The sequence below is a fragment of the Bombus fervidus genome, chromosome 14 (genome assembly GCF_041682495.2).
Source record: "Bombus fervidus isolate BK054 chromosome 14, iyBomFerv1, whole genome shotgun sequence".
Lineage (NCBI taxonomy): Eukaryota > Metazoa > Arthropoda > Insecta > Hymenoptera > Apidae > Bombus > Bombus fervidus.
In genome coordinates, this window is record NC_091530.1 from 2,349,882 (window position 1) to 2,374,603 (window position 24,722).

General features: G+C 32.3%; 5 protein-coding genes across 8 annotated transcripts; 2 read left to right on the plus strand and 3 right to left on the minus strand.

Annotated features, from left to right (window-relative positions):
- The first annotated feature begins 233 nt into the window (after positions 1-233).
- On the plus strand, positions 234-4,128 carry LOC139994083 (cationic amino acid transporter 2-like). 2 transcript variants are annotated; one of them, XM_072016393.1, is made up of 11 exons: positions 234-457; positions 1,434-1,680; positions 1,754-2,038; positions 2,150-2,254; positions 2,339-2,717; positions 2,829-2,968; positions 3,040-3,142; positions 3,245-3,393; positions 3,501-3,667; positions 3,756-3,864; positions 3,941-4,128. In XM_072016393.1, exons 2-11 carry the CDS (start codon positions 1,443-1,445, stop codon positions 4,069-4,071), a joined length of 1,806 nt encoding a protein of 601 aa, XP_071872494.1. In that variant the 5' UTR covers positions 234-457; positions 1,434-1,442; the 3' UTR covers positions 4,072-4,128. The 2 variants fall into 2 exon arrangements, with proteins under 2 accessions (XP_071872494.1, XP_071872492.1); XM_072016391.1 differs by lacking the exon at positions 234-457 and adding an exon at positions 1,091-1,286.
- Positions 4,129-4,214: 86 nt separating this feature from the next.
- On the minus strand, positions 4,215-8,060 carry Lds (transcription termination factor lodestar). Its single transcript, XM_072016382.1, has 10 exons — positions 7,933-8,060; positions 7,655-7,845; positions 7,416-7,585; positions 7,140-7,343; positions 6,885-7,045; positions 5,469-6,810; positions 5,046-5,392; positions 4,772-4,939; positions 4,497-4,696; positions 4,215-4,419 (listed from the first exon to the last, which is right to left on the minus strand). The coding sequence occupies exons 1-10, from the start codon at positions 8,014-8,016 to the stop codon at positions 4,272-4,274; spliced, it is 3,015 nt and encodes a 1,004-aa protein (XP_071872483.1). The 5' UTR covers positions 8,017-8,060; the 3' UTR covers positions 4,215-4,271.
- Positions 8,061-8,600: 540 nt separating this feature from the next.
- Positions 8,601-15,794, plus strand: LOC139994401 (transcription elongation factor SPT6). Its single transcript, XM_072017002.1, has 9 exons — positions 8,601-8,794; positions 8,926-9,010; positions 9,148-9,344; positions 9,428-9,544; positions 9,759-13,216; positions 13,326-13,842; positions 13,923-14,163; positions 14,237-14,684; positions 14,793-15,794. Exons 1-9 carry the CDS (start codon positions 8,756-8,758, stop codon positions 14,989-14,991), a joined length of 5,301 nt encoding a protein of 1,766 aa, XP_071873103.1. The 5' UTR covers positions 8,601-8,755; the 3' UTR covers positions 14,992-15,794.
- LOC139994402 (uncharacterized) lies at positions 15,677-20,821 on the minus strand. 3 transcript variants are annotated; one of them, XM_072017003.1, is made up of 12 exons: positions 20,323-20,820; positions 19,613-20,250; positions 19,421-19,533; positions 17,445-19,341; positions 17,247-17,377; positions 17,070-17,159; positions 16,882-16,968; positions 16,574-16,740; positions 16,326-16,496; positions 16,180-16,254; positions 15,989-16,098; positions 15,677-15,914 (listed from the first exon to the last, which is right to left on the minus strand). In XM_072017003.1, exons 1-12 carry the CDS (start codon positions 20,338-20,340, stop codon positions 15,803-15,805), a joined length of 3,609 nt encoding a protein of 1,202 aa, XP_071873104.1. In that variant the 5' UTR covers positions 20,341-20,820; the 3' UTR covers positions 15,677-15,802. The 3 variants fall into 3 exon arrangements, 2 of the variants coding, with proteins under 2 accessions (XP_071873104.1, XP_071873105.1); XM_072017004.1 differs by having other exon boundaries at positions 15,797-15,914; positions 15,984-16,098; XR_011801642.1 differs by lacking the exon at positions 15,677-15,914 and having other exon boundaries at positions 16,036-16,098; positions 16,180-16,257; positions 20,323-20,821.
- Positions 20,822-21,747: 926 nt separating this feature from the next.
- Positions 21,748-24,646, minus strand: LOC139994406 (uncharacterized). The gene is made up of 7 exons (XM_072017016.1): positions 24,374-24,646; positions 23,779-23,990; positions 23,510-23,711; positions 23,324-23,421; positions 23,091-23,227; positions 22,690-23,025; positions 21,748-22,612 (listed from the first exon to the last, which is right to left on the minus strand). The coding sequence occupies exons 2-7, from the start codon at positions 23,824-23,826 to the stop codon at positions 22,270-22,272; spliced, it is 1,164 nt and encodes a 387-aa protein (XP_071873117.1). The 5' UTR covers positions 23,827-23,990; positions 24,374-24,646; the 3' UTR covers positions 21,748-22,269.
- Positions 24,647-24,722: the final 76 nt, after the last annotated feature.

Here is a 24,722-nt window from a genome sequence, read left to right on the forward strand (position 1 = left end):
TCTCCATTTTTTAATATGAAATTTCTACCACAGTTTCGCATCATATATTAATTTTTTTGAAAAATTCTTAAGAAAGTTTTCGTTGCAATTATGTTTTAAATATTGATGTCGACTTTGGTATCGCTAGGCTTTCTTAAATTTTAATTAGATGTACATTGTATCCTTTTCAACACGTAGCTGACATATAAAGAACTCATTCTCTCTGAAAATTATCTTAAAATGTGTATTATCCACCCATTTAATTCGTAATCTACCGACATATCTTTTTACAACGGATCGTATATCACCTACACGCGCTTAGAAGATATTCTATATCTGACGTTGATAAGCAGAATCAAACACGGTTATTATTTAGGGACGTAGTTCCCACAAAGGATAAGTTCATATCGTTCACAGCATCAAGCAGCATCGTTTGAATCGACCCTTGGATAAACGTCTTTTTGCGTACATTGCTTGTGTAAGTATATACAAAATCAGCATTTTTCCTCATTCTGTATACGCTATAGTATCCGGTTAAGTTAATTGAAATAATAAATAAGGATATCATATATTCATGAGAAAATATATGCGTTACTACGTAAGAAAAATCGTATATTTCGGTAAAATGAAATATAATCGAAGAGAAACGGGAATAAATATTACGCGGACGTAGTAACTATATATGTATACACGTGTACATGTTCGTCGCTCGTCTATGTAGCATCGGTTATCCGATGTATCAACTATGTGGATGATAGATTGAACTTTACTGCTTGCCGTCACGGACGATCGAAATAATATCAAATTAATCAATATATTCGAACTTGAAAAATGTAGACGATTTCTATGATAATTGAATTTAAAGCTATGTATATCGTTCACGCTTAAAATACAATAGTACGTCCAAATGCGAGAGGAGATGTTTAATCCACGATCCGATGAAACTAAAAGTACGATCCGCTTCATAAAAAAGTAAAAGAAAAGCAAACTGAACTTCTTATCGATGAGAAAAGACAAGAAAATAAAAGACCGATCAAATCGTGTGATTTAAGATCAATATTGTAAGCAAATGATCAATATAGACACAACGCTGAACAGTTCTAATATACTCACAGCGGCAAAGCGATTCCGACCAATTGACTGATTCTGTGTGCTCGCACCGTGACTGATGGTTGAGCTTGATTTAAAGACATTAATTAGCGCTCCTTTAGTCGTGTGCCGAATGTTCTGTCTATAGTCGGTCGCTTATTGTAGTCTCTCAACATCTACAGACAAAAATGGATTCTCCTTTGACCGTATTTCATCCGGTGAGCAAATTAAAAAGATATCACGATATTTTCGAACAAACTTGATTCTTCGTCTCTTCTTCGTTTTCATTTTTATTTTTTATTTTCTTCTTTTTTTTTCTAAAGAAGAAATTCCTACATATCACGTGTAACAAACGTTGTTTTCAGTTATGCGATATGAAGAATTGGAAATTACAAAATCTGTACAGAACGTTTAGTCGAAAAAAAGAAGTGGATCTTCCTCAAGATACAAATTTGGCTAGATGTCTGTCAACATTGGATCTCACAGCTCTCGGAATAGGTTCGACTCTCGGCGTGGGTGTGTACGTTCTCGCAGGGTCCGTTTCAAAAACAACCGCAGGGCCAGCCGTAATAATTTCGTTCGCTATTGCCGCAATCGCGTCCATGTTCGCAGGTACAATTCGTATCCGATTCGTTCGTTGTGTTTTACCCTAAATAATATGAATAGTAAAGAAGAAACTATTTAGGTCTCTGTTACGCGGAATTTGGTGCAAGAGTTCCACGTGCTGGATCAGCATACGTATACAGCTACGTAACGATGGGAGAATTTACAGCTTTTCTGATCGGTTGGACGCTAATTCTCGAATACGTAATTGGCTCGGCTAGCGTAGTACGAGGACTGAGCATCTACGTGGATGACTTGTTCAATAACTCTATGCGAAATGCGTTTGAAACGGCAGCACATATCGACATCAATCATCTCTCTTCTTATCCGGACTTCTTTGCTTTTGGGATCACTCTAATCTTTTCTGGTAAAAAGTTATCGACCAAATAAACATCGATATCATATAAGTTTAGGCACACATTTACCCACTAAAATATCGATTATTTCACAATCCCAATTTATTCGAAATTTAATACAGCTGCGTTAGCGTTCGGAGCAAAGGAATCTTCGGTGGCGAACAATATCTTCACCCTTACAAATCTCTTGGTAGTTTTATTCGTGATAATCGCCGGATCTCTTAAAGGTGAGTAACAGAGTGTTTAAACTTGAAGTAATTGTTTCTTCGTGTGTACGTACGTGTTTCTATTTATATCTACTTGGCATAAAGCTGATATAACCAATTGGAAAACGAAGCCCACGTGCACGGAACAAAAATGTGATTACGGAAGTGGAGGATTCGCGCCGTATGGTATAGCAGGTGTCATCACGGGAGCAGCAACGTGCTTTTACGGATTCATCGGTTTCGATTGCGTCGCTACAACGGGAGAAGAAGCGAAAGATCCCCAAAGATCGATCCCAATAGCGATCGTTGCGTCGTTGACCGTCGTCTTTCTAGCATATTTCGGTGTCTCTATCGTGTTAACCACCGTCCTTCCTTACTACGAGCAGGATGCAGAAACCCCGTTTCCTCATCTATTCGAGAGTGTCGGTTGGAACTGGGCAAAATGGCTGGTAACCATAGGTGCTATTTGTGGTCTATGTTCTAGGTAAAATTTCCGACTAGTATGATACGATATAATTGCACACATATATATATGTAAATGCATGTATACTTACGGAGATGTGTGCAATGTAAATGATAGCAATCTTTTATGCAGTTTACTGGGTGCGATGTTTCCCTTACCGCGAATTATTTATGCAATGGCATCCGACGGATTGATATTCGAGTGGATGGGAAAAGTCAATTCACGATTTCATACGCCTCTCATGGGTACCTTCTCGGCAGGAATTCTCACAGGTTCGTATTTTACAACTTTTCTACTGCTTTACACTAACTGCTAAATGTATGAAACACAACTACGATTTCAGGTGTATTAGCTGCGATATTTGACTTGCAACAACTCGTAAATATGATGAGTATAGGAACATTGCTCGCTTATTCAATCGTCGCAACATGCGTACTAATGCTTCGGTAAAAGAATAATATTCATTTGTTTTCATAGAAAATATGACAATTTAATAATGATAGAATAACTTGCAATTTCTATTATGTATATATACTGTGTCATTTCAGGTATGAAAAAAGCGAAGCGTATGAAAAAAAGGGAGATCGCGATCCAAGAACCTTAAGATTCATTGCGAAACAATTAATTAATGCTAATGGTTTAAATCACTCTACGAAATTAACATCCCAAATCGTTACGTGTCTTGTCGTGTGTTATGGTATAGTATAGTATATTTATTATTTCGATTAACCAAAAGTTTTACTATTGATCTTTAACGATTATAAATACTATCTGTATCACTTACTAGTAACATATGTTTTACAGATATTCTGTGTATTTGCATCGGCATTACTGTTTCGATTTTTATCAATGAAATAACGAGCGGTAATGTTACATTTGTCACTCTATTAGCAATTCTACTATTAGCTGTAATCATTACTCTTACTTTTATTTATCTCCAACCTTCTTCTGGAAAGAAGCTTGCCTTTTCGGTATATACTGTTTCCATTCTTGTTATCGTTCTCTTCTATTATGAATCTTCAGTAAGAATTTTGACCGCATACAAGAATATATTTTTAGGTTCCGTTAGTGCCATTTTTACCTGCTTTCAGTATTCTTATTAATATATATCTTATGATGATGTTAGACAAAATGACTTGGCTGAGATTTTTAATATGGATGATAGTTGGTAAGTAGACTACATCAAAATAATCGATTACGTTTAAATTAAATAATCGGAGAAATGATTCTTTTGTTCCTTGCAGGACTTGGAATATATTTCTGTTATGGTGTTTGGCATAGTAAAATGAGGAAAGATAATTGCAAGAAATTACCTGAAAACAGTTGTGATAACGAAGCAACATGGGAAACCAACAATTTTGCCAGACTTCAATGATACACTATTTCCTGAATTTTATTTTCATAATAAAAGTTTTGTATATACCCAAAGTTACTTAATTTGTAAATGATTTAATATTACGATAAGATGATTCGATGCCTTAAAGATAAGAGAAAGGTAAAGATATCTAAAAACGAGCGTTCTTTATATTATAATCGAGTCTATTAAAAGATAAAATTATATAAAAACTTTATAGTTTAAAGGCCAAAGAGAGATTTGAGATCGTTAAGCGTAAGTTTCGAGACAGCAGAGTTCTTATCGCCACTGAGAACATTCTGAGCTATTTCAATTTTCCTTTCTTGCAAATTTTTTATACGCTCTTCTATCGTATCCCGACAGATAAATCTAAGAAATATAATACAATATTAAATAACCTCTTACCGTGAACTTTTGCAAATGTTTCAACAAAGACTATTACTAACTTGTATATGAAGACATCTTTTTTCTGTCCGAAACGATAGATCCTATCTTGAGCTTGCACTTCTAATTGCGGATTCCAATGAATGTCTATTAACAACAAATGATTTCCACCTACCAAATTTAATCCAACCCCTCCAGCGGTAAGAGAAAGCAATAATATTTTCGGGTCATCGTTCGGAGCGTTAAATGAATCCATTATGCCCTGTAAAAATATCTCACACGTTTCAAACAGCATTACTTGATATGATCGAAAAATATCACTTCATTAAAGAACTACCTGTCTTTCCTTAATCGGCACATTGCCTGTGAACATATTAAAACTAGCGCCTTTTATCGAGGACAAACAAGATGCAATAATATTCAACGTACTCGTCCATTGAGAAACGATAATTATTTTGTCATTTTTTTGTAAAATTTCTATAACTGTATCAAGCACCTTCCTTATCTGCGTTCAAGATGCAAGTATAAGTAAATTCAATCAGCCAACTGATGCCAAACCACAAATACAAATGCGTGATATTTCATACTTGAAAATATGCAAGATAACTCACTTTCGAACTCACACGATCACACTTAAACACAGGATTTTTAGACGTGAGTAAATTACTAGCTACTCTGCGATCAATGCCAATCTCTTTTTCGTTTGTCTCCTCCTCGTTACTTTCTGATTCTTCTAATGTCATATTATTCATTTGTGATAATAAATTTGAACTGATATTTTCCTTTTCCCTTATATCGCTATCTTCTATATCTTCTTCATCTAGCATCGAATGAATAAGTGACGGGTGAACACAAATTTGACGCAATCTTAGTAAAAGAACCAAAATTTCATGTGTTTTGACATCAGCATGTAATGATAATAACTTGTTTTGCGCTTTCGTAAACTGAGTATTTTTATCTAACAATCAGTAGAAAAAAACAGACAATTATTTTGATGCATTACTAACAATAATATAATGTATATAAGTACTTACTTGGATTCGAAAGAAACGTTGGTTTATCATATTTTCCAGCAGCTAAATCAACCATATGATCCTTATCAGCTCTTTGGGCCAAAAATTGAGCAAACAATGTACGAGAATATATTAACACTTTTTCATATACCAACTGTTCCTCTGGATCTAGCTTTATAAGTATCTCCTCTACAAACTTTTCTGGAAGACATTCTAACATGCCATTTGCTTGAAGTTCTTGTTTTGTTCTACGTAACATTAACGTTTTCATCACAGTTGCCAATCGTTGACGACCAGCGGTTGACTTATTATCTACCCAACGTTTCCATACTCGTAAATCGTCGAAAGGAGTACACTTGAGAAACTTTAAAATAGGATATAAATCCATTTCCTTGTTTTGGATGGGTGTACCAGTAAGAGCCCATCGTTTATTCGCTACTAAACCGCACACTGACTGAGAAGCTTGACTTTTATGATTCCGGATTACATGCGCTTCGTCCAATATAATGCGTTCCCAATGAATTTTATAGGCCATAGAGTTACTCTTAAATTCACGAAGTAAGATATTATACGTTGTAATAACAACATCGTTTTTTGCTAATCTTTTTGGTACATTTTCCCGATTTGTACCATGATAAACTTGAACAGAGAGCATACCACGTTTACATCTACGATCTATTTCATTTTCCCATTGTGATAACAAAGAGGCAGGGCAAACTACGAGTGTACCCCCTTTACAACGCTGTACCATTGATGGATCACAATTCAACCATTCCTCGGAATTCGATTCTTCCGATTTTCCTTTAGCAATACTGGCTATAATCAGAGATATCATTGTTAAAGTTTTACCTAAACCCATATCATCAGCGAGAACACCGCCAGGAGGCCTCTGTTGCTCTCTCCACATTAACCATGCCAACGCGTGCTGTTGATGAGGCATTAATTTTACTTTTAAGCCTTGTGGATCTTCCGCTTTGTCTTCCTCGGTCGGTCTAGCTACAAGAGATCCATGTAAATCTTGCAACCTATCAACCGTCAAGGATCGTTCTCTGTCTAACGTTGCTTGAGCTTGTTTCCCAAGTTCTCCAGTTTCTACGGATGACTTTAATTTCGATGGTACACTACATGAATCATAATACGAATTAAATTTTTCAGAATATGGCTCTTTCTCCTTCCTTTCTCCTTCGATAAATGACATTTCTTGCTTTACGGAGTGTGATTCAGATTTAATACTTTGTGTCAAAGGTGTTTTTTCTAATTCAACTGCAATTGCTTCTATTTCTCTTTCTTGCATTGCAATACTTTCATGTAATCTTTTTCCTTTATCTGGCAATAAATTGATATTACCGGCAGTAAGCAATAACTGGAAATATATATAGCATTTACAATGTATATTTCGCTTTTAACCATTACTACCTATTAACTATTGGAATTTACCTTTGTCTTACTCAATTCATTTTGTAACTGTTCCATTTTACAAACAAGCAGAGCTCTTTTCTGTGCTACCACTGGGTCTATATTATTAACACCTATTTCTTGTTTTGCTAAAGATATTGCAGTTCCAAACTGTGAACTACTTTCTTCATCTGTATGTGATTCTGCAAAACAATTTAACATAAATATAATAAGTTTATGATATATATGTATACATATATATAGTTTTGAAGTAAGAAATGTTGAAAATATTTATACCTGAATCAGATGAAAAATATGATTCTTCACATTTTTCTCTTTTTTTAGAAACATGTTCTTTCATCAAATTATTATTGCTGGATATATTTTTAGATATATTAGAAGCATTAGTTTCCAAATTATCTTTGATTTTCCTTGGAACATCTTTCAATCCTTCTTTCATTAATATTTTGTCATTATTCTGCATCACATTTTCACTCTCGTCTAATAAACATAACTAATCATATCAAATTCAAAGCTATTATATTTACTAATGAAAATAATTAAATTTGATACCATTTGATGTACTGTCATCAGTATTATGTTCTTCGCTACTACTGATTGATACAGAATCATTTTCATTATGATCACTGATATCTTCACTGTCAGAATAATGAGGGATATGCTTTTTAATTCTATGTCTAATTCCTTCCTCTGTTGACGATAATTCTTCGGATGAAGAATCTCTAAAATATAGAGAACATAATTAGATATTAAATTTCGGAATATTACATTAAATAAAATGTACTACTTACTCTTCCGCTAATGAATTTGCGCTAGCTTCACTACTTTCAATTACAAAAATCTGTTCTTTCTCGGTATTCTCATTGTCATCGTCGCTATCGGAAATAACATAAGATCTTGTTTTCTTTGTAACACCGGGCGAATCTCGCCACTGATTCAAGCTTTCCTCCATTTGAATTTCTGTAAACTTTATTAATCCTACCTAATTGTAAAAAGTACAACATTTGTATTAAATTGTATATGTAAATGTTAGAATAATGCAGAATATATATAAATATCTAATTCTTACAATTGAATCACTTGTTGACAAGAAGTTTAACCGAAACTGTTTCAAATTGTGAAGTGTCACGTGGACATGAACTATGTAATACATAGTATGACATGCTATATTATTTTTTTAATGGTATGAAACGAAAGTTATAAAAAATAACTAGTTAATAATAATAATAAGTTATAATAAATAAGCAAGAACAAATGGAACATTGGAAAGATATTTATAAATTGAGAATCAACGAAAATATAAAAATTTTAGTTGGCTCTATATTATTTATTTATTTTTTATATTTTTTTATTAGTTTATCATATATTATATTTGATATATATTCAATTATTATTTATTAAGTAAACAAATATACTTCAAATTAAATCATATTAATTATAATCTCATTTTTATCAGAAAAATGTAATAAATATGTTGGTAAAAGTTTCATTCATCACTTTTTATTCCCCGTGATTGATCGAATGTTGTGATTATTTGAGATTAGTTGGTGTGCCGATAAAACCAATTAGTTCCCGTATAATCAATGAAATAGGCTCTTGTAGCGTAGAACTACAGTCAGTATAGCTCGTTTATGGTGAAACTAAATATGTTCCTATATTTGGTAACCTAGAACAACTTCAGCATTTCGCCGCGTGGTGCAGCACCTGTACTGTAGACCAAGTAGAACAGTGGGTGTGAGCATTCTCATTTCCTCACTGTCCTTGCACCTAGTCGGATGTAATTTTCAACATTCAGTTCTTGTTCTTGTCTCATCCGAGAAAGTTGTGTTGTTCCAAATTGGCGAAGACGAACAAAGACTTGTCAATTGAGGAGTAAAACTTTCTTTAGCAAAATGGCTGATTTTTTACATTCAGAAGCAGAAGAAAGCGAGGTATTTATATCGTTGAGTTTAATATCGTTATTTATGTAATGCTGTTATAATGATATCATATGTATATCTATATGTATATTCTTTAATCGTTTGAAACTTCTGTCACTAATCGATCTTCTATTAAAATTTAGGAGGAGAGAGAATTAAACGATAATGAAAAGAAGAAACTGAAGAAAATAAAAGCTATGGAAGAAAGTGATGAAGAGGAAGAGGAAGGTAAGGATAGAATAATACATTCCAAGATTGTGTCACAATTTTCTTTTTTATTTTTATGCATCTAAATATAGTAATATTTTATTTATTTTATTCTATAATTAGTGAATGACCATAATATGCTTATCATTTATTTACAGATGATGAGGATCGTTTAAGGGAGGAACTTAAGGATCTCATTGACGACAACCCTATAGAAGAAAGCGAGGGAGACGATAGTGATGCTTCTGGGGTATCTCAAAAACGTAAAAAAAGCGATGATGAAGATTTTGACGATCGTTTAGAAGATGAAGATTATGATTTGATAGAAGAAAATTTAGGAGTCAAAGTTGAAAGGGTACGTGCAAATTAATACATTTATTTAAAGTATGTAAACTTGTATATGAAGTACAAATGAAGTAATATGCTTCTTTATTACAGAAACGTTTCAAACGCCTCCGAAGGATACAAGATGAGGAATCAGAGGAGGAACAGGAAAAAGAGGCAGACGATGATAGAGATGCTATTGCAAACGAACTTTTTGAAGGCTCTGGCGATGTAAGTTATATTACTATTAAAATATTCTAGTCCAAAATTTGTACTTCTTTCTATTACATACCCAATTTTTGCGCTTATTTCTATCTTTACATCAGGAAAGGGAAATTGCTGTGGTATGTAAAAATAGACATAAAAATACCTTTGAAAAACAATTGTTTCATTTATTCTGTATCTATTCTTTTTCATTTCACTCCTCATTTTTTTTATGTATTAGGAAGATGAAAGGCGGAGCGAACGTAGTCACAGACCTGAAGTCGACACATTTGACGAGGAAGGAAGTGAAGGAGAATACACTGACGCTGATGATTTTATCGTTGACGATGACGGTAGACCAATTGCCGAGAAACGCAAAAAGAAAAAGCCAATTTTTTCTGATGCAGCTTTGCAAGAAGCACAAGACATTTTTGGTGTTGATTTTGATTATGATGAATTTGGTAAATACGGCGAAGAGGACTATGAGGAGGAAGAAGAGGAAGAAGAGGAAGAAGAAGAAGATGAATACATGGACGATGAAGACGCCGAGAGACCGCGAAGGCCGAAGAAACAGTTGAAAAAGAAAACGACGAGAAAAAGTATTTTCGAAATTTACGAACCAAGCGAACTTAAACGTGGTCATTTTACCGATATGGATAATGAAATACGGAATACAGATATACCGGAGAGAATGCAACTCCGTACTGTTCCTGTTACGTCAGTTGCAGAGGGTTCTGATGAACTAGACTTAGAGGCAGAATGGATCTATAAACAGGCGTTCTGTCGACCAACTATTTCAATTCAAGATGCACACCTAAACGCTGAGGCTAAAGAAAGAGCTCGGAAAGGGCCTCAAACGATCGGTAAAATTAAGAAAGCTTTGGATTTTATGCGAAATCAACAATTCGAAGTACCTTTCATATCGTTTTATAGAAAGGAATATGTCCTACCGGAACTAAACATTAACGATCTCTGGAAAGTGTACAAATTTGACGCCAAATGGTGTCAACTTCGTCAGAGAAAAGAAAATTTATTAAAATTATTTGATAAAATGCGAAATTATCAGTTAGATGAGATTATGAAAAATCCTGATGCTCCATTACCAGATAACGTACGATTGATTAAAGATGACGACATAGAACGATTGAAAAATGTGCAAACCAGCGAGGAATTAAATGACGTTTATCACCACTTCATGTTATACTATAGTCACGAGATACCAGCAATGCAAGAAGCTGCTCGTCAGAAAGAGAAAGAAGCACGGAAAGAAGCAAAGATTCAAAAACGAAAACAACAAATTGCGGATGCCGAGGAAAACGGAGAAGACCCTCCGCCAGAAGAGGAACCGGACGTAGAGGAAGAAGAGGAAGCAGATGAAACATTGAAACAGGCTGTTCGGACTGGTCCATATTCTATTTGCAGGCGGGCCGGCCTCGATAACCTCGCAAAAAAGTTTGGTCTCACTCCCGAACATTTTGCCGAAAATTTACGAGACAATTATCAGCGACACGAAGTAGATCAGGAGCCAACAGAACCTTTAACCATTGCTAATGAATACTGTAGTCAAATACTTAATAGTCCGGAAGAAGTACTAAAAGCTGCTCAATTAATGGTAGCTATTCAGTTAGCGCGTGAACCTTTGGTAAGAAAATGTGTCCGAGAAATGTACATGGAAAGAGCAAAGATATCTGTAAAACCTACGAAAAAAGGAATCAAAGAGATCGATGAAAACCATCCAGTCTATGGGATGAAGTATTTGAAAGATAAACCAGTGCGAGATCTGGTTGGAGATCAGTTCCTAAATTTGGTTATAGCCGAAGAAGATAAATTAATTACGATAACATTGAGTGACAGCATCGAAGGGAATACTAGTAATAACTATGTTGACGAAATGAAACAACTTTATTATCGAGACGAATTTAGTAAAAATGTCCAGGATTGGAATGCATTGAGAGTTGGTAGTGTTGAAATGGCACTTACACGTATTGTTTTACCGAGTCTAAAGAAAGAGCTAAAAGCAAATCTTATTGCAGAAGCTAAAGAATGCGTAATGAGAGCATGTGGTCGTAAAATGTACAATTGGATTAAAGTTGCTCCTTATACCTGTGAATTTCCAGAGGAAGAAGATGAGGAATGGGATACCAGTAAAGGACTTCGGGTAATGGGTTTAGCTTATGTTCCAGAATACTCTCAAGCCGCTTTCACTTGTCTAATCGCACCAGATGGGGAATGTACAGATTATTTGAGATTACCACACATAATGAAACGAAAGAATAGTTACCGAGAGGACGAGAAGGCCATGAAAGAAGCCGACTTGTTAGCAATTCGAAATTTTATAGCAACAAAAAAGCCGCATGTTGTAGTTATAGGTGGTGAATCGAGAGAGGCAATGATGATCGCAGCTGATATTAAAGAATGTATCGCAAACCTAGTAGAAGAAGAACAATTCCCAAACATTAAGATAGAAATTTACGACAATGAATTAGCTAAAATTTACTCGAACAGTAATAAAGGTGTATCCGAATTTCGGGATTATCCAGAATTATTGCGACAGGCTATCTCATTGGGCAGAAGAATGCAGGATCCCTTGGTGGAATTTTCTCAATTATGCACCGCTGACGAAGAAATTTTATGTTTAAAGTATCACAACTTGCAAGATCAATTGCCGAAAGATGAACTTTTGGATAATTTATATTTAGAATTCGTGAATCGCGTAAACGAAGTTGGCGTTGATGTGAATAAGGCGGTGCAACAAGCTTATTGTGGGAATTTAGTTCAATTTGTGTGTGGTTTGGGGCCAAGAAAAGGACAGGCATTGATTAAAATGTTGAAACAAACCAATCAAAGGTTGGAAAATAGAACTCAGCTTGTAACTTCTTGTCACATGGGACCTAAAGTTTTTATTAACTGTGCGGGTTTTATTAAGATAGATACAAACAGTTTAGGAGACAGCACTGAAGCATATGTCGAAGTCCTTGATGGGTCTCGAGTACATCCCGAAACGTATGAATGGGCGAGAAAAATGGCAGTCGACGCTTTAGAATATGACGACGAAGATGCTAATCCAGCCGGAGCACTGGAAGAGATTCTCGAATCTCCTGAAAGACTAAAAGATCTTGATTTGGATGCTTTTGCAGAAGAACTTGAGAGACAAGGTTTCGGCAATAAATGTGTCACTTTATACGATATCAGAGCAGAATTAAATTGCAGATATAAAGATTTACGTGTACCATATCAATCACTGAGCGCGGAGAGGTTGTTCGATATTCTAACGAAGGAAACCCCGGAAACATTTTACGTAGGGAAATTAGTTTTGGCCACAGTAATAGGAATAAGCCATAGAAAACCGCAAGGTGATCAGTTGGATCAAGCCAATCCCGTAAGAAACGACGAAACTGGATTGTGGCAATGTCCATTCTGTTTGAAAAATGATTTTCCGGAATTATCCGAAGTATGGAATCATTTTGACGCCGGAGCTTGCCCCGGCAAAGCTACTGGCGTGAGATTAAGATTAGATAATGGAATATCTGGTTATATTCATATAAAAAATTTATCTGACAGACACGTTGCGAATCCTGAAGAAAGAGTAAGCATAGGACAAATAATACATTGTCGGATAATAAAGATTGAAGTGGAGCGATTCAGCGTCGAATGTACCAGTAAAAGTAGCGACCTCGCGGATAAAAATCACGAATGGAGGTACGTAAATGTGTTCGTATGCGCGAACGCACGTGTGTGTATATGTGCACAAGCGCGTGCATTTGTTTTAAAATGTTATTTTCTCTAATTATTTTAATTTTATTTTTAGACCACAAAGAGATCCGTTTTACGACACAGAAGCAGAACAAAGAGATGCAAAAGTCGAAGAAGATGCCAAGAAAGCGAAGCAACGACAGACATATGTGAAACGCGTAATCGTGCATCCTTCTTTTCACAACATCAGTTTTGCAGAAGCTGAAAAGTTAATGCAGACTATGAAGCAAGGGGAAGCAATAGTTAGACCGAGCAGTAAAGGTGCTGATCATTTAACTGTCACATGGAAAGTTACTGATGAGATTTATCAGCATATCGATGTTAGAGAGGAGGGAAAAGAAAATGCCTTTTCTCTTGGTCAAAGCTTATGGATTGGAAACGAAGAATTCGAGGATTTGGATGAAATTATTGCGAGACATGTTAATCCTATGGCTGGATATGCTTCAGAATTATTGGACTTTAAATATTATAAACAAGCTGTAGAAGGCATTAAGGATAAAGCGGAAGAGATATTAAAAGAACAAAAGAAGGAAAATCCAGGAGGAATTCCGTATATAATATCTGCTGCAAAGGTTAGTAAGATTCGCTTTCAAATATGTTCAGACGTGCAATAAGATTCAAATATTTTATGTACGTTTTTGCATTGTTTCAGAATTATCCTGGAAAGTTTTTACTATCTTATCTTCCACGAACTCGATGTCGTCACGAATATGTAACAGTATCACCAGAAGGATTTAGGTTCAGAGGGCAAATGTTTGGTAGAGTGAGCGACCTGTTCCGGTGGTTCAAAGAACACTTCCGTGATCCGGTACCTGGACAATCTACTCCTAGTACTCCACGTGGAGCAATGACATCTAGAACACCTTATCATACAACGCCAGGAGCAGTGAGTGGTACGTATTTCAACTTTCATCAATTTTACAAAATTCTTAACATTCTGACATTAACATTATTGTAATATTATAGGAATGAATCAAGAAGCCATACAAAGAGTGGCGCAGAATCTTCCACATCATATGTTACATTCTTTATCGCAAGTGGCAAATCAAACTCCTCATCATTATCCACCACACACACCAGGAACTGCGAATGCCGCTGGTTATGGTGGAGTTCATACTTATCCTAATACTCCGTACACACCTTCGGGACAAACACCTTTTATGACACCATATCAAACACCACATCATACTCCACATCATCATGGTCAACCAACTCCAAGATATGGGCAACAAACACCCAATCAGCAAGGTCCTTTCATTCATCCACCTCCACCTTCGGGGATAACTTCTACAGGACATCACAGATCAACACCATCGCATAGACCTACGCCTCCAATGTCAACATCAGGCGATCCTATGGATTGGAAAAAAGCAGCGGAAGCATGGGCACGGTTAAAAAGTGGACCACGTGTGTCGTAAGTATTTGTCTCTTCTTTTTGCATTTCTTTTGGCTTATATAATTTTTTTATGTGTTTCTTTCTTTTATTCACATTCCTTCCCTCACCGCCTTTTTTTTTTTTTAGTACCACTACTCCAAGATATGAAGAATCTAGAAGAACTCCACGAAATTACGAAGAATCGGTTGGAAGAACGACACCACGAAATAGATCTTCGAATCGGACACCTTCTTATAAATCTCCCCGAGGTACACCACACACTAATTCAAGTCCTCGAAGTATGTCTCTAAGTGGAGATGGTACTCCTTTATATGATGAAAGTTAACAGGTTCACTTATACATAATATATCATACTTCCCGATTATATCATATCATGTGATATAAGAAGAAAGATATTGATAGAAGTTGAAAAAGAATCGCGACCTATATCTCATTCAAAATGCTCTTAAAGTTGAGCATTAAAAGTACTGTATAAAACCATTTACCGAGTCCATTTATTAACTTTAACGGCATTTTCTTTTACGTTCATATACTTAAATAAACAATAAAACATATATATATGTGTGTCACATATGTGTGTGCATACACACGATACATATATGTATATATATTATATATGTAAATATATGTTATATTATTAAACTACATACTCGATTGTCTTTAAAAAAAATATGTATATATATTTATACATATAAATGTATATATATATTGAGTGCTATGTAAAAAGTTAAGCCTTGAATTTTTTTCTTATATTTTTATTTAGCATATATTAATTCATATAAAAGTTATATATTTTTATTTGAATTTTAATTTTATTGATGCTGGATTATTGTACAGTTCTTATGTTTTTAACTTAGAAATGCAGCATGTTTCTTACATACTTTATACAATTGTTAAATTACACCAATAAACAATAAACTCAATTTTATCTTGTAAGTTTACTTAATTTTTCTAGTAAGTAATAGTACATATAATATCCTCTTTCAATTGAAACAAAAATAGATAACATATATCAACAAAAGAACAATAGACATATATCTGTTTTTTTATTTAAAAATGTAACAAAACACTTACACTATATTAGTTATAACTGTAAAACGTGCATATAAATAAAATTTTTTCAACGTCGTATTGCTTTATACATGAGAGACTTGATCATCTGATAATATGTCGTTTTTACCTGCAACATCTTGATAATACGTATATACTACATCACGATATTTCCCAGCTGATGGCTGACTTCCAAGACTGAATAAATATACGGTATTAATACTATTGAATGCAAGATCACAAAATTGATATTATAACTGTAAGTACCTTACATTTGCTTAGGAAGAGTGCAAAGTGACGTATTCGGTTCGATATCTTTTCTCGCGTTTGATCTTCTTATTTTTGTCGGTTTCGTTGTAACAAGATTTATGCGAGATTCATGCTACGAAAATAATGTAATTACATACTTGGTAGTTTTATAAAATGTCTTGATAAATATAAATGTCATTAAAGAATCACTTACCAAATTTTCAGCATTTATGGATTCTATATCGTCTTTACTTATTATATTTCCGGAATTAAATGTCATTTTCTGATTCTACTAAAGTAAAGAAAAAAATGAGAAACCGATAGAAAGAGAAAGACAAAGAAGTAAATAAGTTATATTACCTCATATGCGGAAATATTTTTATCATCACTGGAAACGCTTGATTCTGATACTTCTTGCAAAACTTTTCTCTTATTTCTTGTTACAATCCTTGTGGGTCTCCTGTGTCTGACTAATTTTGTATCATTTTTAGTGGGTTTAATCAATTTCTCTGGTGAAATTGTAGGTACATTCTACGATAATAAATTTATCACTTTCTTGTAAAGCTCAGCACATTATAACGATTATGTTAATTAATTATAGTTGTTACCTGTGCCAATATGTCTAAATGGCTTTTTTTACTGCTATCACTTCTGTTTTTCCTCCTTTTTATGTCATTATTTTTAGCAGGAGACTTATGAGGAGAAATTATTAGAGAGTTTTGAGAAGTACCAGGATTATATACTGGATTGTTGTCTTTTAGAACAATGCGTTCTCCTGAAAACGGTAAAGGCTCAAAAATAATCATGTCATGTATGTCATGTATGTCAATTATGTCATGTATGTATATGTATATGTATCATTTTATAGAAAGAATAAATATTTTATAGAAAGAAAAAATAACTCTTTATTTCTTACCTCTCCAATAACTTAATGGTGGTATTATTCTCCTACCTTTTGAACTCACACCAACATTTACAATGTGTATCGAATCGGTAATATCAGCTTAAACACAATTTCTCTATTTAGAATTTGAAATAGATACATACTTCCAATATCATTTATTACTTGCTGTTAATTACTATTATTATTTACCACGAGCTTACCATTTTCTAATGATTTCCATATTTCACAAAACTGTTCTATATTGGTGGGACAACCATAACGACACTGGTTCACCAACTCTTTAGGTACAACTACATGAAATAGAATAATATCGTTAATATATAAAATATAATTGCAAATATTTTAATGTTATTAAATATTATATTTCAAGTTCTAACCATGTTTCGTATCATTTAAGTCACCAATTAATTGATAAAATTCATGATGAATTGTCTCGACCAATTTTTGTGATACTCGACGAAATATTATATCCGTTTTAAACTTCCTATGTATGATGTGGCCAACTTCGCTACATAAATATAATGATATGTTTTATACCAAATTAATAATGCGCATTATACAATTTAATTACTTACTTTAATAATTTTCCCTCAAAAATTAAATGTAATCCTGATTTGGATAAAATGTTCGGTGTCCAAGCAGATAATAATTTCGGTTTACAATTATTCATAAATTTATTATCTCTAGAAACTTTTAAATTATCCTGTAATGACTTTTTCAAAATAATAGGATCGACATTACTCGATTGAATGTTACTGCATTCTTCAGAATTTTGCGTACTATCAGATAATAAATTTGAGTTCGTTTTTGAAATAGCATTAGATTTCATAGGAGACTTTTTCTTTGCCAAATTTCTATTTTTAACTTTTTCATTTAAATCTTTAATAGTTTTATTTTCGTCCTTAATTATATTTATCTTTGGATCTTGTAAGCAATGTGATTGTGTATTTCTAATTTCTATATCAATAGGAACTGAGCTAATTACAACAGGCTTTGTCATTTCAGTCATGGTATTTTTTGGATGTAATAATAATTCTTCATATTGTTGACAGGATGAATGATTTTGATATTGATCGTTCTTATGTCTGTTTTCCTCTAAGTAAGAATTCGTTTGCGTCATTGTATTATTGCATTTTTTAGCCACAGTAAACTCAGAGTCATTGTCTGTTGTATTTTTATTAGAATAGTGCAAATATTTGATAGGTTTATTAATAACTGTTAAATTCTGTTGTACAGAATAGTTCTGGATTTCGTGTGTATCTTCGTTTTTCGTAAAATCACCTGGTTTTCCCCATTGTTCTCTTTCAATGATATCAGATTTCACATATTTATCTATATTATTTTGAATATTTGAACTTGTACATCCCTTTACTTTTAAATGAGCCCTCTCGTCTTCTATAATACTGATACTAGAATCATTAAAATTTGTAACATTTACTTCTTCGGACCTTATTGTTTTTATATAGCTTCCATTATGATTATCTGACATAATTGATTGTGCGTTTGAAATATGTTGTTTTCCTATAGCATCATGTTTTTGATACATTTCTTTTCTTCGTATTCTACGTTTACAAGGCTTCAGTAATATGTCTTTCTGTCGTATTATTCGATTTATCGGTATCCTTGGAACCCCTACATAAATTTCATTTTCACTATCAGAAGTACTAATATCATTATTTCTACTCATTTCCGCAAAAGTTCTCTTTCTTTGTGATGAATTGTTATTATTTGCAACTTTACTATTTACAGAACGTTGCAGTGAAATTGATTCAGATTCTACCCAATCTTGAGATTTGTCATTTATCCCATTATATTGTTCTTGCACTATATGTTTATCTCCTTTTAATTCTGAATTTTCAATATTAGATCCATCATCTTTACCTGTCCCGTATGATACAACATAATTTAAGCAATCAAATATCTCAATAATTTTACCCACACATTCTTCACCACAATTTTTATCTGTTAAGTTGTTTACAATAACATTCAATTTATCCTTCAAACTGTTTACTGTAGTTTTAGTGCAATTCAAATTTATATTTTCTTTATCATTACCATATTGATTTTTTAAAGATTGAATGCTGACTTCTCTGTAAGGTGAGTTCTTAATTGTGTCAGATAAACATGTTTGTGTGAATGAATCACTTTTTTGACAGCTATGTGAATTGAGATTTTGTTTTTTCTTTGTTTGCAAAATATCATATGTACAGTTAAGATTAACAGATGCTTCAGATGCATAGAATTCTTCAAAAGGCTTCAAATTTGATCTTCTATTCTTAGGGCTTTTTGATTCGACAAATGTGATATCTGTTATTTCACTTCTTAAATCATCATCACTGTCTGTAATGGGAGTAGGCCAGCGAAAAGTTGCACTATATCCTTGTTGTACAAATGTTTTCCAAATTTGATAAACATTTTCCCAATCATCAGGAAATCCACTATAAAATTTACCTCTAACATAATCTGGTAATTCTAAATATAAAAAAATAATATACAATATATATAAAACATAAACATGTGCGTACATACATAAATACTATAAGATATTTACCATACTCATCATCAACAATATTTCCTTGCAAGTGATACAAATGTTTAAAAACAGATACTATCTTAGTACTCGTTAATCTTCTTACAATAGGTTTACTCTGAGCAATCTTCCCACTAACATAATAAAATCGATAGTAAGTAAATATTAAAAAGCAAATAAATTAAAACTCTCAGTATATATTGCATATCTTACCACTCAATTTTTCCTTTAATAACCAACTGGTTTTGTTCATTTAACATAACTTTCCATTTTGTGAACATTCTAATATTCTTATTTTCAAAATTATCACAACTAATTTGTAAGGGAATAAAACTGTCAATATAATTTCTATCGTTAATAGAAAATCTGTGATTTCCTTTTTTCTTAGGTGATTCAATGTCAATATCAGAGGAATCACTTCTAATTCGTGGTAAAGATTTTGCATTAGGAGATGTTAAGCTGTTTAATTTTTTTTTGCTACAAAAATGATTATTAAAGTTGGGTGGTGGCATCATAAGGCGATCTTTTAAACAGTCATTTTCTTCTCGAAACTTCTTAACGCTAGATGTAGCAATCATTTTGTGATTACTATTAATGCCTTTCTTTTTCAACAGTATATTCCTCAAATTATTGCTTGAAGAAACAACTTCATTATCAATTTTGGAAACTTGTAAAGATGGAATATTAGTAGTAGAGTCAAATGGATCTGCATTAATGCTTGAAATACTAGGGGATGTAAGTAATGGCCATGATACATCTTCGATTCTGTTTTCTTGTCTAAGTGAAGCTAATTTTAAAGTTCGTTCTAATTTCTTATATCTTTCCTCCATTTGAAAATCGGCAAAGTTTACCTATACCAATACAAGCAAATTTTAAACCTATAAAAAATGTAATTATCATTACAATACTTAGAATATACTTACCTCAGTCATGTGTGTCATTTAAAAATTTCAATTAGTTATTCACATATACATATGTATATATTTAAAGTTTATTGCTTTTAATTAATTCTTTTTCTGTTCTTTAAAATTTTGTTATCTTATACTTCCATACCAATCTGAGATATACAAACACAATATAGTTACAATATAGTTCCTATATATTTATTAAGTATTTAGCATAAGGATTTCAATTGATGTTCATCTCAGATGTCTTAACATTGTAATCAACTAATAAATATCGAGAGGTACAAATTAAAATGATACACCTATTGTTTAAATTCTAAGACATCAAATCTACGTATATCTAATTCTTTATTTTATTTTATTTTATTATTATTATTTTTCTTTTTTTTTTTTTTTTTTGTTATATCTAAACCAACCAACATTCGCGCGTAATTTCAAGATTTTCTACCAATTCAAATATAATGCACAACTCACAACGCACAACACAACCGTTTTCACTTCTCCGTGGTTCTCAAATAGATTTATGATACATATAAATATAATTACTACGACCAGAGATGAGCTCTTTCAGAGACGACCATCTCTGCTACGACTAACATTTAATTAATTTGCATTTTTATACGTTATATAGTATGAAAAATAAAAAATTTTTAATATTTTGTATTATATTTGTTTCAATAGTCAAGATACTATTAACGAGAATAACTAAATACATTTTTTTAAAAATGTATCATTTCAATTGATATAGGAAGGTTCAAAATTTAATAATAATTACATGTGTAGAAATAAATCTTTATATAGATGTGTTATTATACTGCATAATTAAACAGTAACTATCGTTCATACAGTTTACATCTAGATTAGTTTGGTTAACTATCCAATATCAAGTCATAACCATAGCAATTGCCATATCTGGTAGATTCTAATACGAAAAGCTATTGCGCGGCAATTATAAGTACCGTTGTCTTAAAGAATAATTCTCTATTATGACAACAGCTAATAACTGATTAATTTTTACTTCTTTAGTATATATATAGATATCTTTGTATCTTTTAAAATATTTCTTTTATATGTTTAATGATATTAATTATTCTTATTAAAATTTAATGAAAAATACAAAAAGAGGTTTCAAGGGAAGGGGAGAATAAATAAAACGAAAACTGACATTTAATTATTTTTCTATAATCTTAATAAATAAATAAACATTACAGGACAGTTTTCTTGTTTACATCACTTACATTTTATTAAACGTATTGTATATTAAATGTTATTTTAAATTATTTAGAAAATATAACAAAAAATAATCACTGAATCATTCAATTATATGTTAAGTCTGAATTTTATATAAATAATATTATAAAAGAAAATTATATGTATACCCAATAGTGAAATGTCATACGTGTACATTAAGTATAAGGTTTTATCATTCAAAGCTTGAGAACATAGCATTGCACAAATATCGATTGTATCATTTTTATTGATATTTGTATTATTACTATTACTATTATTGTAACTATTATTATTATCCATTTTCATATTCTTTCTAATCATCATTATGATCATATCTTTTGTCGGAGAGAAATATACTGTCACTTTCCTGATTAAAAATGGTACAGTCATATATTTTTCTATTTATTTTGTAACAGCAGAAATAATCATACAAGCTAATACTTTTGTATCCATTAAGCACGAATATTTTGTTTTTATATTAGTAGTCTATAATGAGTAAAATTTGACTAGATTTTTACATTAAAGATTGCGTAATTTTAATTTGATATTACGACTATCCTACTCCAAGCTGTATGCATATAACTAATACTATCTTATTAAAGCAGATATAAGAAAACGTAGATTGTTCTTTTATTAACAAATATACCGTTGTTAGAGTCTTTCGCAATTGTTTGTATATAGGTAGAGAATAGGAAGTCTGCTACATAACTAGTATATTAACAGACTACTTTTGTTTTATGATTTACCACCCGCAGAATTATCAGCTTCGCTAGATCCTTCTGCTGAATCTGGAAATTCTTTTTGATGACTTTTAGAACTCCTATCCTTGTAATCTCGTCGATGATGATGATGGTGATGATGGTGATGTTCACTATCTCTACGATCTTTCTGTGAAATGTTTCCTCTATATTTTCGATTGCTCTCATCGCGATAATAATTACGATGACCACGAGATCGATAACATAAAGATTCAAACATCATCGTATCTAATTTTATATTTCCATTTTGGAGTTGTGGTAACATAGTCGAATCCATCTCCGTCTGATGGTCCGATTTATTGTGTCGATTTCTTCCGTTCCTGCAATATGGTGTTATAAATGAACTGTAAAATATGTATATGCTGTAATAGTAATAAACATTTTAAGTCCTCATTACCTAAATGACTTGTGATGCCAGTAGCTCTGCAATGGTGGAAATATATGAGGAGTTTGTTCTTGTATAGTGCTCGTAGGTGACCCGCGACTATGGTGACTATTATTACTGTCACGGGATCGAGCTCCTTTATTACCATTCATATTTGGTGATGTTGCTTTCAATGTTGCAATCTGTTCTCTCTGTTCCTCATTTTGTTTGCGTAATCGTTTTATCGCCGCTTCTGTGCCTTCAAAGCATGCAATTAAATGTGCTCGAGGGGAATGGAGTCCTACTTGAATTCCTACATCTATCATTGACTTATTATTTATTTTTTGTTCTTCTATTGAACTCAACTTTCTGCAATGAACAAAATTATTTTTATAGCTTATAATTAAGTACTTCCGATAATTATAACTACTAACTTTTTCTGCTCTTCAATAATTTCAGAAAAATACTGATTTTCTGTTCTAAGTACTTGTAAAGATATTTTGGTATCTTGTAAATCTTTCTCCAAAAGTTCCACTTGTAATGGTGTAACATTCACACATACTGGGCTACCCTATAAAAGAAAATTTCTAATTGAAGTTCCTGATATCACACATGAGTGTATATGCACATACATCTACATGAAACACATCAAGACTATAAAGCATACCTTTGGTTTCACAAACCCACTTCCATTATCTTCAGGAGAAGAAGGACTGCTAGGTACATAAGTAGATCCTTTTGAGAATACTAATTGAAACTGTAAATCTACACATAATTAAGAAGTATTAGGGATTTATTTATTCATGGAAAACAAACATATTATTGATAAAGAATGTTATGATTTACTGCTTACCTCTATTTTTTTGACGTAATGATTCTACTTCTTGGTGTAAAGCCACCAAAGTTGCTTGATGTTGTTCTTGTAAAAATTTCATATTTTGTTCCAGTTGAGTTATTCTATCAATATTTATAGTTTGATGTCTTATACTTTGATTCAACCCTTCATTCCTATCTGTTAATGTTACTATATCTCTCTCTGATGGTGATTTCTTTCCCTAAAAGTAATATGTGTATTATTTAGATGAATATTTATATTTTAAATAAAATATAACTGATACTTACTTGAGGAAATGGTACAGTTGATAATTTAACTAATACTGTAGATGCCATTTTGAAAAGATTTATGTTCACTTGATATATAAAGACATAAATATTTGCAAATTCAATGACATATAAAACTTTTTGCACACACAGACAAACAGAAATCACAGAGATACAAATTACTTTCTTATTTTAAAAAAGTTTTCCTTAAATGTATATCATGTTTTGGAAATCTGAAAAAATATTACACTGTAATTTGAAACAATTCAAATAAAACATCATCTGATATAAAAAATAAAAGAAACATTGAAATATGAAATATTCATATAATGAAATACACTGTTTAAAATGTTTAAATGACTATTAATTTGAAAATTTAATATGTTTTAAAATGCAGATACAGCAATATCGTTTTGTTTCTTAACAGAAAAGTAACATTGTTTTTCGTTACAATTAAGATCATTCCATAATATTAAATTGTTATTCGGCATATTTTAATATCATTATAAAAATATAAGTATTACAAAATGATATGTGACAAGCACAGAAAATGAAAAGAAATAAAAACAAATTAAATCTGCAGAAAGAATGAAGGAATTGTCTTTTTATACATTACCAAATCAGACTTAAATTTCCAAACGTTTTGCGTAATAAAAGGCGAAAAATCGACAACATGCAAGTAATCGGGAGCCTGGTGGATTGTGATTCTGCGCCTGAATTTCCTGACGTCACGTCGAACGAACTAAGGATTGGTTAACGGTTTAGCAACAATTTTGCGGTCACTTACAATAAACTGTTAAGAGAAATTTAGTCGTTTCTAAGAAATAGTTAATTAAATATATTTAGATAAGGAGATTTGAAATTCTTGGGAGCACGTATAGAAATGTATTAATGATATCATAATAGAAGAATAATAAAAGTTGATCGTAATGCTGATTACTTGGATAATTTGAAAAGCAAGCGCG

Coding starts and splice junctions, on each gene's coding strand:
- LOC139994083 (XM_072016391.1), top strand. CDS start 1,257: ATGGATTCTCCTTTGACCGTATTTCATCCG. Junction 3,143..3,244: donor ACATGCGTACTAATGCTTCG/GTAAAAGAATAA, acceptor GTGTCATTTCAG/GTATGAAAAAAGCGAAGCGT. Junction 3,865..3,940: donor TTTAATATGGATGATAGTTG/GTAAGTAGACTA, acceptor TGTTCCTTGCAG/GACTTGGAATATATTTCTGT.
- Lds (XM_072016382.1), bottom strand. CDS start 8,016: ATGTATTACATAGTTCATGTCCACGTGACACTTCACAATTTGAAACAG. Junction 4,940..5,045: donor GTGATCGTGTGAGTTCGAAA/GTGAGTTATCTT, acceptor TCTTGAACGCAG/ATAAGGAAGGTGCTTGATAC. Junction 4,697..4,771: donor TGCCGATTAAGGAAAGACAG/GTAGTTCTTTAA, acceptor ATATTTTTACAG/GGCATAATGGATTCATTTAA.
- LOC139994401 (XM_072017002.1), top strand. CDS start 8,756: ATGGCTGATTTTTTACATTCAGAAGCAGAAGAAAGCGAG. Junction 14,164..14,236: donor AACGCCAGGAGCAGTGAGTG/GTACGTATTTCA, acceptor GTAATATTATAG/GAATGAATCAAGAAGCCATA. Junction 14,685..14,792: donor AAAAGTGGACCACGTGTGTC/GTAAGTATTTGT, acceptor TTTTTTTTTTAG/TACCACTACTCCAAGATATG.
- LOC139994402 (XM_072017003.1), bottom strand. Junction 19,534..19,612: donor ATTAAAGGAAAAATTGAGTG/GTAAGATATGCA, acceptor TTATTATGTTAG/TGGGAAGATTGCTCAGAGTA. Junction 17,160..17,246: donor CTTAAATGATACGAAACATG/GTTAGAACTTGA, acceptor TATTTCATGTAG/TTGTACCTAAAGAGTTGGTG.
- LOC139994406 (XM_072017016.1), bottom strand. CDS start 23,826: ATGGCATCTACAGTATTAGTTAAATTATCAACTGTACCATTTCCTCAA. Junction 23,712..23,778: donor CAACTGTACCATTTCCTCAA/GTAAGTATCAGT, acceptor TATTACTTTTAG/GGAAAGAAATCACCATCAGA. Junction 23,422..23,509: donor ATTACGTCAAAAAAATAGAG/GTAAGCAGTAAA, acceptor AATTATGTGTAG/ATTTACAGTTTCAATTAGTA.